This window comes from Alternaria postmessia (assembly GCF_024291825.1).
Source record: "Alternaria postmessia strain BMP 2775 chromosome Unknown scaffold_250, whole genome shotgun sequence".
Taxonomy (NCBI): Eukaryota; Fungi; Ascomycota; class Dothideomycetes; order Pleosporales; family Pleosporaceae; genus Alternaria; species Alternaria postmessia.
The window spans coordinates 1-10142 of NW_026260323.1; the positions used below are offsets into that span (position 1 = coordinate 1).

The window sequence follows — 10142 nt, forward strand, 5'->3', positions numbered from 1 at the left end:
GTCTATGTGTACGGAGTGGCAATTATAGCTACGTTAAGAAAATAAACACGTGTTTTGTGTGGGAGTGCTGAGATTTGTGAGTGATCAACATCCCCGGGTGATCAACATCCCGGTCAGCTAGCTTACCAAGCGTAAGCACTCCAAGAGGGAAAAAGAGAAGAGGAAAGCCAGATCCAAGGCAAAGAAGTTTGGACTGTCAGACTCTGCCTCAGATGAGTCTTTGTCTGACACTGAGAACAAAACCGAATCGAGTGATACTGAGTCCGAGAAGAGTCGCAAGAAGCGCAAGGCACCTAAGAAAGACGCGAAGAAGAGCAAAGGAAAGTCAAAGAGAGAGCCTCGCGCCGAATCAGGGCAAGAAGATGCTTCTGACAGCAGTTGAGGGGACATTGGCATCGCTTTGTAACAGCACCGAAGCGTTCTCTTTTGTTTGTTCATTGGATGTACTCGTTTTCCCATTTTTGTTTCCAATATCAATGAGCAACGAAAGATTCTTCACGGTTAAGATTGTCTCTTGGCGGACGGAGTCTATGGAGATAGCCTGTTAGAATACAAAGTCGTTCCTCAAATCAGGCTACTAGAGTGATGAGATGACCACCAGTACTGCTAATACATCAGACCAAGAACCGAAGCATGCTCAGTATTCAACCAGCATAAACATCAGCGGGGTATTGCTAGCGAAGATCCCTGCTAGACAAGCCGAACGTTCAGCTTGACCGATCGACGATAACGCACCCTAAAGGTATTCGCTACACTTCGTCTTTATAAAGCATAGTGTAAAGTTTAGTGAAGACCTTTAGGGTGCACTTTGCTCTCGAGCGGTACGACTCAGGAATGCCGGGCCCCATACTCCCATAAGTCTTCGCTGGCACGAATGCCAACAAGGACATTGGGAGGAGCGACCGGATGTCATCCTTGAGCTATCGACTATAGTATAGCCTAAAGGTATTCATTGCTCATCACAACATCCATCGCAAGCAAACACATCGCAGTAGCAGTCACAACAAGAAGCATGGCAGAGATGTATTTTGTGAAGTCATTTCAATTTCCTTTCCTTTCTCTCCATGTAACTACTTCGGTGAGGTACATAAGAGACATTGACCGCTAGGCATACTTTTGCAGAACATCCATTACGATCGTTTCGTCAGGCATCGTCGTGAAAGTACAAAGAAGACTTTTCCGCGTTCCTGAATACCGGGAACCCATGAAAGATAAGGAACCAAACACACCATGTCTATCGTTAAATGCCGCAATAGATGAAACTCCGTTCGCAGCTCGCAGTCTGGGTATCCTGCACGTGCGCCCTTCCTTCCTTCCTGCACGCCCTCGTGGCGCCGCTAATGTGAGATGCGCTTATCGGGTGGAGAAAGCCTTGGTGACAGTGCGCTTGAGGGCAAGCTCCTTCTTCTTCAGGTCATCAGCGGGGGCGTCCTCAACCTCGAGCTGAGCCATGGCGTCGGAGAGAGCAGACTCGATCTTCTCCTTCTGGCCACGCTTGAGGCGGATAGATGTGGTGGGGTCGGAGATCATCTCCTCAACACGGGAGATGTAAGACTCAAGCTGTTGCCTTGACTCGAACTTCTTGGAGAAGGCCTCGTCGCTAGACTTGAACTTCTGGGCGTCGTTGATCATGTTCTCGATGTCAGCAGATGAGAGCTTTCCGACGGCGTTGGAGATGGTGATGTTGGCGCTGCGGCCAGAGGTCTTCTCAGTAGCGGTGACCTTCAGGATACCGTTGACGTCGACCTCGAAGACGACCTCAAGGACGGCCTCACCAGCGCGCTAAGAAAGAGTTAGTGATGCGTAGCAATGGGAAGGGGGTGAAAACTTGCCATGGGAGGAATAGGTGCGAGGGTGAACTCTCCGAGAGAGGTGTTGTCCTCGCAGTTGACACGCTCACCCTGGAAGACGGGGAACTGAACGGTCTGTTGGTTGTCTTCAATCGAGTTAGCATGATTCCTGTTGAGGGTATCTCAGGGGAACTAACCGGCAACGGTGGTGAAGGTCCTCTTCTTGATAGTGGGGACGGTCTGACCACGGGGAACGACGGGGGCGAAGATGTTACCCTCCATGGCTACACCAAGGGAGAGGGGAACGACATCAAGAAGGAGGAGGTCGGCAGTGTCGGCGGAGGTGGCCTTTCCGGAAAGGATACCGGCCTGGACGGCGGCACCGTAGGCAACGGCCTCATCGGGGTTGATGCTCTTCTCGAGCTTCTTGCCGTTGAAGTAGTCGCTGAGGAGCTTCTGGATCTTGGGGATACGGGTGGAACCACCAACAAGGACGATCTCGTCAACCTTGTCCTTGGCAAGGGCGGCGTCCTTGAGAACCTGGGCAACGGGGTCCAGAGTGCCAGCGAAGGCCTTCTGGTTCAAGTCCTCGAAACGAGCACGGGTAATGTTGGCGTTGAAGTCCTCACCGTCGAACAGCGAGTCGATCTCAACAGTGGTCTGGGTGGCGTTGGAGAGAGTACGCTTGGCACGCTCGCAAGCAGTCCGGAGACGACGAAGGGCACGGGCGTCACCGCTGATGTCCTTGGAAATGTTAGTATTCTGCAAACAACACTATCGCGAATCCTGCGGGGTTCTGTCTCACCTTCTTAGTCTTCTTGGTGAACTCCTTCTTGAAGTGGTCAAGGAGGTTAGTGTCGAAGTCCTGACCACCCAAGTGGGTGTCTCCAGCAGTAGCCTTGACGGTGAAAACACCACCCTGGATGTGCAGAAGAGAGACATCGAAAGTACCACCACCAAGATCGTAGATGAGGACGTTCCTCTCCTTGTCAGACTTTCCGGAACCGAGACCGTAGGCGATAGCGGCGGCGGTGGGCTCGTTGATGATACGGAGAACGTTGAGGCCAGCAATGGCACCGGCGTCCTTGGTGGCTTGACGCTGGTTGTCGTTGAAGTAGGCGGGGACGGTGATGACGGCCTTCTCGACCTTCTTGCCGAGCTTGGTCTCAGCGACCTCCTTCATCTGTTGATTTTGTTAGTCGCTGCCCCGCCATGCGAAATGTGTGCGCAGATCTTACCTTGACGAGAACCATGGCAGAGATCTCCTGGGGAGAGAACTGCTTGGTCTCACCGAGGTACTCAACCTCGACGAGAGGGCTGCCGCCCTGGTCAACGACCTTGAATGGCCATGACTTGATGTCCTTTGTGACGGTCTCGTCCTCGAATCGGCGACCAATGAGACGCCTACGAAGTCAGCCTGCTGGTCGTGCGCGTGCGAAAAAAAAAGATGCGAAGACACTCACTTGACATCGAAGACGGTGTTCTCGGGGTTCATAGCAGCCTGGTTCTTGGCCGCCTCACCGATCAAACGCTCCTCGCTGGTGAAGGACACGAACGAGGGAGTGGTGAAGCTACCCTGCTCGTTGGCGACTGTGGGCAAACATTGTTAGACATTGATCTTCTCGCAATGGAACTGGCGGGCGCATACTGATCTCGACATTGGTGCCCTCGTAGTTGGCAACGCAAGAGTAGGTGGTGCCTGCGATATTGTTAGCCCACAACACATCCCACTGTGGGGTAATTCGCGAATATTACGCACCAAGATCGATGCCGATGGCACCCTCGTAGACTTCGTCGCTCATGATTGCGGTATGTGTAGAAGGAACAACCTGAAAAAATTGAAGAGCAGGAAGGTGTTGGAGAGAAGGTGAAAAAGAGGGTTGGGAATCTTTTTCGCGCTTGCTTAAAGGCGAGCGATCAGAGAAAAATTGGCCTGGCAGGGATCTCTCGTAGTGTCGGCGAATGACGCTAGGCAGACTCGGTTAACCAACCCAACGCGGCGCTTATCGATACTGAATGAAAAAGTGCGCCCACCAATATTATCGTCAGGCCTCGGCCCGCTGAGTGAGAAAAGAAAGACCAGACCGTATATTCAGAGAAGGTGCCCCGCAGCCAAGATCTGGTAGGTCCTGGGAGAGTTTGGAGACCGAGTTGTGTCTATCGCAGGATGTTACACTCCTCTGCCTAAGAAACATGTGTCGGTATATGTCCGGCGTGCTGAACAAAATATTCCGGAGCATGCAGTACTACGGCAGTCGTCCGGCAGAGCGACTCTCGCCATCCAGCCGCAGTATCGGCATCGAATCTTTGCCATGGTTCTGCCCTTGAGAAAAGTTCCATGGACCCTGGAATCAACATGGTTTCCATCTTCGCAGTAGATTACAACTGAGACCACCCTGGTATTCTCACTTCGGTATGCGCCTAGAAGAAGTAAGATCAGGTCTCAGCGCCGGCACACTAGTCTGTACGTTCCAAGAGTACCAAGTACAATCCTCGATATCGGTGTTCTTATCTATCCTTGGAGCCTAGGTCCGCGAGGCCGAGAAGCTGATACTCTTTACTATAGCTCTCATCTTGTACTGGAGAAAAACTGGCCAATAAGAAATGTGCAATATGAAGCAAGGCGGCGAAACTGGCCACTTTGAGTGTGATAGCCTGACTGTCCAAGGGTGTTACTGGATACATCACCATAGGTATGCAGGAGACTGCATTGTCCACACCATTGTAGCCAACGGAGAGTTATATCGACGACTGACGCATCTATATACAAGATTTAAGTATACAGCGAACCAAGAAATTGCTCCTACCCTTCCTTCCGCATAAAAGATCGCTGAGCATACAAATTAAGACATGCTAGCCTTACTTTCTCCAGACGAGACCATGTTGTTGCCAAAGGCCGCTGCTGCCACAACCCCCTCCTCGACCCTGTTGAGGGCGACCTCGACCTCACACCTGAGCAACTTGGAGAAATCGAAATCGCAACGAGGGCCAAGGATAGGTCTTACGCCAAAGCATACGGTCAAGAAAAGAGAGCGAACCCTACAGCAAAGTGGAAGGCTATGCAAAAGGCCAAAAACGCAAAAGCCTATCCCCAGACACGCGCCAACCAACTTAAGGCGATAGCAGAAAAGACGTACTACTGCTCTGTCTGTGACGTCGCTTCCACCGACGCTGCTGCACAGAAGATCCACAATGCCACCCCTCGACATATCCGGTGGTCAACGAAAGGACGTGGCTCTTGGTGCGAACCCTGCGGAAAAGGTTTCAGAAACCCTTCTGACCTTGCCGCCCATGAGAAACGACCTTGTCACATCGAGAAAGTGATCAAGTCTCAGACCATTGTAGCCAACTAGAGAGATCTGTATTGACGAGTAACGCGTCTTTGGCGCATCTATGTACAAAGCATGGGTATACAGCGAACATTGTATAAGAGAGGTCGTATCTGCTGCTCTCTTTACACCCACAATCAACAACACTTCCAACACGACATCCAGTCACGATACAACACTTTTGGCGTCACCCCAGGAGGCCTAAAGTAGTAGCTGGGCACCTACAGACACGTGGGGTGATGAGGTTGGAAACAAGGAGCTGCAATGTAATCATCCTACCTCGAACCAAGAAGTTGCTTCTAGGGTTATGAATCCTTCCAATCTACTCAAGCCGCGCCCAAAGCTTGCAGCGCCGCTCTCAACTCCTTCACAGCCGTGGTGGAGTCCTCAAAATTCAACGCTGAGATAGCCCACTTCGCATGCTTTGTGGCTGCCATGATGGAATCTTCATCGTCTCTGAACGGACCCTGCGATGACAGCTGCTGCTGTGGAGGAGGTCCTGGTGCTTGGGCGTACGGATTCTGGTGAGATGTCGACGAGTATTGTTGCTGAGGAGGCTGCGAGGAAACGTTTTGTTGTTGGTACTGTTGCTGAGACACCACGGGCGACGTAAAAACGTTTTGAGATTGTTGTGGAGTGACTGTGAAGCTTGAGGATAGTCTCTGTGGCTTCTGAGGCACTTGGGGTGGTGGAGGTGATTGGTATGGGTTTTGAGGTGGTTGCTCGGGGGCTTGGGGTGGAGGAGACGTAGGGTTCTGGTAGAAGCTTGCAGGGTCTGACGCGTCTGGAACTTGTGGTGCAGGGCTGTTTGGTAGGGAAGATGTCATAGGGTCGATGTCCATGGGCGCGGTAGGTAGCCCGGGCGCTGTCGTTTCTGATGTGAAGGTAGGAGGGTCGGTCTTTGGAAAGTATCCGCCGCCGATTGAGACGACGGAGCCCTGCCTCGAGGTTGCTGATTGTGACATGGGCGAGACATCGTTGTGCGATGATTGGTTGTAGCCCGTGGGCGCGGAAGGGAGATTGGGAGCTGGCGGCGACACTTGGCGCGCAGACAGACTGGGCGATGGCTGGGTAGTATTGGGCACCGTCTCGACGTATGGTTGGTATGGGTTCTCTGGTGGCGCGCCTTGGTTTATGCTTCGTACTTCCGGGTCATTTGGATCTAGCGCAGACGGCGACATGGCCTGTTGTGGTGCTTCTTGTCTGGGATTCGTCGCGTTCGGGTCTTCGTTGGCCTTGATGGCCTTGACGATGCGCAGCGCATGGTATTTGGCGAACTTGGTCTTGGAAGTGATTTCGGGGTCGTTGTTCTTCCATACAGACATGACCTCGAGGAATGTCGATGCCGCGAGGAGGGTATCAGCGGTCTGCCTGCAAATGGTATTAGAAGTGAGAATCGGCAATGGAACTACGTGTTTGCTACGCACCCATTGACCCTGTTCTCGGCCATCTCCCTCTCTGCCTTGGCGAGAGTTTGTAGAGCGAACTGTTCACAGTATGCGCTCGCAACCGTGTCATCCAGCAAAGCATCCTCGTTCGGGTTCTCGGCCTTTGCTTGCTCCAGCTTCTCCATGAGATCGGTCGTGTAGGCGGTACATTCCTGATCAGCCGAGTGGAGTCCACCGGCGATGATTCGTTGGACTATGTAGAAGCGCACTGTGCAGCTTTAGTATACGTCTCTTGTATTGGCAGGCGCGAGGGTACTCACACCAGTAGGTGATGATGGGCTTGAACTTCTCAAGCTGAGCGGCGCGCTTCGCAAAGGACGCGAGCTGCAAGCTCCTGAGCTTTGCCGGTACTGTGTCGGCCATTGCTGTGGTATCTTGTGTGTGCTAAGACGCGTATCGCATGTGGTGTTTAGTCTGTGGATAGACGCAGTAAGGTGCAGGCAGCTACAGCGGGCATGCGGTCATAGGCGCTAGTCCGGACTGATCCCTGTCTCCCCGCATCTCAGCTTTGGCCATGTAACTTATGGCAAGCTGTTACAAGTGAGTGAAAAGGCCAACCTGGCAACTACGCCATGTAAGGCTATATCCACTGCAGCAGCTGCACCTCTGCTTATTCTCCACTTCACCCACAACACACACCAACCATGGTTCGCGCAACCACGCTGTTTGCCGCTACGGCCGCGCTGGCCCTCAATGCCCACGCCGAGAGCATGTACTCCAAGAACAGCGCCGTCGTTCAGATCACTGGCATGGACTATGACAGAGTAATTGCAAAGTCCAACTACACGTCCATTGTCGAGTAAGCCGTCCTCGTTTGTCATCATCCCCTCTCCTCACACCTCTCAGATTCTACGCGCCATGGTGCGGCCACTGCAAGAACCTTAAGCCCGCGTACGAGACGGCCGCCAAATCCCTCGCCGGCATCGCCAAAGTCGCCGCCGTCAACTGCGATGAAGAGATGAACAAACCCTTCTGCGGGAAGATGGGCGTTCAGGGCTTCCCTACCCTCAAGATTGTTCGACCCGGCAAGAAGCCCGGAAAGCCTACGGTGGAGGACTACCAAGGACCTCGTTCGGCCAAGGGTATCGTGGACGCTGTCAAGGACAAGGTCCCCAATATCGTGAAGAGGGTAAACGACAAGAACCTCGACGAGTGGCTACAAGGAAACAAGGACACTGCCAAGGCCATTCTGTTCAGTGAGAAGGGCATCGTCAGCGCCACACTGCGCGCTCTAGCGATTGACTTCGCTGGAGTCGTTTCGGTTGCGCAAATCAAAAAGTCAGAAAAGGCGGCAGTGGAAAAGTATGGAATCACCGACTTCCCAAGCTTGGTCTTGATTCCCGCGGGCTCCGACACACCCATCAAGCACCAAGGCAAGGCTGACAAAGCAGCAATGGTCGAATTCCTCTCTCAGGTCGCCCCACCTAACCCCGATTGCCCACCTGCCAAGGAGAAGAAGTCCAAAGCTAAGAAGGATACCAAGAAAGAGTCCAAGTCCTCCAGCAAGTTTGCAAAGGCCTCAGCTTCACACAAGTCCGCAGATTCATCTTCAGCCGCCGCCTCAGCCACAGACGAGACTGTCGAGGAGCCGGTTGTGCCCACTGAGTCGCCTGATCCGAACGTCAAGGATGGAGATACACCCAACCCGATCGAAATTCCGGTCGAAGAGGCCAAGCCGACTATACCTCTGGTTGCAGAAGCTGCCGAGCTTCAATCAATGTGCTTGACCGAGCAGAGCAAGACCTGTATCCTGGCACTACTGCCGAAGGACGAGTCGTCCGACACAGCAACCACCGCCATTGCATCCCTTGCATCGATTCACAAGAAGTACGATGCTTCTGGCAGCCATCTCTTTCCTTTTGTAGCTGTATCCTCCACAAACCCACTTGCTGCATCCCTGACCACAGAACTCGGCCTGGGAAGTGCAGACGAGGTCCACCTCATTGCCACCAATGGCAAGCGCGCATGGTACAAGAAGTACTCCGGCAGCTCTTTCGGAGCTGACGCAGTCGAACAATGGGTCGATGCTATCCGCATGGGTGAAGGCAAAAAGGAGAAGCTAGCCGACTCCCTCCTGGTTGCCAGTGAGAAGCCGAGTTCCAAGGAAGAAACACCTGGTCATAATGAGCTCTAGTGGTGGGCGGCGAGCTCACAGTAGGTGCAGTTTCAAGTAGACGTGTATACCAATTGATTTTCGTGTTCTATTGAACAAGCACTCAGACTACTACATCACTGCTCCACGCGTGAAACACTCAATTACTGACGAAATGTCGTCACCTCGATTTGCTCTTCCGTCACATTCTGCGCGCTGACGCGATGAGGTCGACCTCAGCCGTCCGGATGACATACCGAACACGACCCTCTCTGTTAATTTTCGGGTGCAAGACGAGGTAGATGCAAGCGTATGTGTCAGCCTCTATCGGTTTCTGGGGGGCTTTATGAGATGCATACAAGCTCCTGTATCGGTCTTTGTTAGTTTCCGGATTATTGATGTATGCATTTTGAGTATGCGTACTGACCACGTTTCGGCTATTTGCACATCCCTGTATATTGTTAAGAAGAATAGAATGACCTGATAATATATGAGGCACGCCCGATCGAGAGGGGGACCGATGGTGGGCGTTCGCTCCTACCCTTTCACTGGAAGCGGGCAGGTGCACGTGCCCTGCTCTTATACCTTGCGCTTACTTGCTGCGTATATGCCAACTTCGAGCACGACTGCACCTACATCGGATATCGCTCAACCATGGTATCATTCTTGCTGATCGCCCTGAGCTTAGTGCATCCGGCAACAGCATGCCAACGAGAACTCCGCAGCCTCAAAACCGGCCAGCTATCACATCAACATCCTCTAGTGCTTCGCCAGGCAGTTGCTTTCCCTCCGGTACGGAACAAGAATGAGGATATCCTACATGAATCCTTCTCAGCAACCTCCATCGACGATTAGTCCTCTTATTATACCCATGGCGATCATGTCGCTGGACGCAACAGGTCCATGGCAGAAGTCACTGCAAAATAGTGGACCAAGAACGGAGTATCCGGTTCACTGGTCGAGTATGAAGTTTTTCTCAGCTATCCGAAAGAGCAGAAGCTTGTCCTGAGATCGAGGAATCGCACGTTGCATGAGGCCCAGATGTACGAGGATGCTTTATCAGAAGACGACACAACAAGCTCTCCTCAAGCGTTGCCGGCATTCCATGGATACTCTGCTTCGGGAAAAGTGGAAGCAGAGTATGTTTATGTTGGGTGAGTGGCTTGTGTACCAGTTCTGCGGATATCAGCTAATGTACAACAGCCGTGGCCACAAAGACGACTTCGCTGCACTCACAGTATTGAATGTCGATCTGAAAGGAAAAATCGCTCTCGCGAACTACGGAGGTCCTTTCCGTGGTGTAAAGGTTCTCAATGCCGAGGCGCATGGCATGGTCGGAGTGATCATGTTCAGTGATCCCAGAGTTGCTATCAGTCAATCAGTCAGTTGTCAGTTCATCTTTGCGGTTCAAACTGTCAGTCTGGAGGTAGTGAACTGACCTGATTGACTGCCAAGACATTTTTTAGAATCGCGAACTGAGACT

The 10142-nt window shown here is 52.4% G+C and overlaps 5 protein-coding genes across 5 annotated transcripts; 3 read left to right on the forward strand and 2 right to left on the reverse strand.

Moving 5' to 3' along the window:
• Positions 1–121: 121 nt before the first annotated feature.
• Positions 122–382, forward strand: J4E82_011619 (uncharacterized protein; the record flags this gene model as incomplete). Its single annotated transcript, XM_051737819.1, has 1 exon — positions 122–382. A coding segment is annotated over one exon (261 nt), but the record flags the coding sequence as incomplete, so codon positions are not given.
• Positions 383–1353: 971 nt separating this feature from the next.
• SSB1 (Heat shock protein ssb1) lies at positions 1354–3592 on the reverse strand (the record flags this gene model as incomplete). The annotated part of the gene is made up of 8 exons (XM_051737820.1): positions 1354–1782; positions 1833–1936; positions 1988–2534; positions 2596–2973; positions 3029–3194; positions 3254–3380; positions 3439–3489; positions 3550–3592. 8 exons carry the CDS (start codon positions 3590–3592, stop codon positions 1354–1356), a joined length of 1845 nt encoding a protein of 614 aa, XP_051582419.1.
• Positions 3593–4403: 811 nt separating this feature from the next.
• J4E82_011621 (uncharacterized protein) lies at positions 4404–5143 on the forward strand (the record flags this gene model as incomplete). The annotated part of the gene is made up of 2 exons (XM_051737821.1): positions 4404–4435; positions 4663–5143. 2 exons carry the CDS (start codon positions 4404–4406, stop codon positions 5141–5143), a joined length of 513 nt encoding a protein of 170 aa, XP_051582420.1.
• A 302-nt stretch (positions 5144–5445) lies between these two features.
• J4E82_011622 (uncharacterized protein) lies at positions 5446–6930 on the reverse strand (the record flags this gene model as incomplete). The annotated part of the gene is made up of 3 exons (XM_051737822.1): positions 5446–6490; positions 6547–6775; positions 6828–6930. The coding sequence occupies 3 exons, from the start codon at positions 6928–6930 to the stop codon at positions 5446–5448; spliced, it is 1377 nt and encodes a 458-aa protein (XP_051582421.1).
• A 281-nt stretch (positions 6931–7211) lies between these two features.
• On the forward strand, positions 7212–8701 carry J4E82_011623 (uncharacterized protein; the record flags this gene model as incomplete). Its single annotated transcript, XM_051737823.1, has 2 exons — positions 7212–7366; positions 7414–8701. The coding sequence occupies 2 exons, from the start codon at positions 7212–7214 to the stop codon at positions 8699–8701; spliced, it is 1443 nt and encodes a 480-aa protein (XP_051582422.1).
• Positions 8702–10142: the final 1441 nt, after the last annotated feature.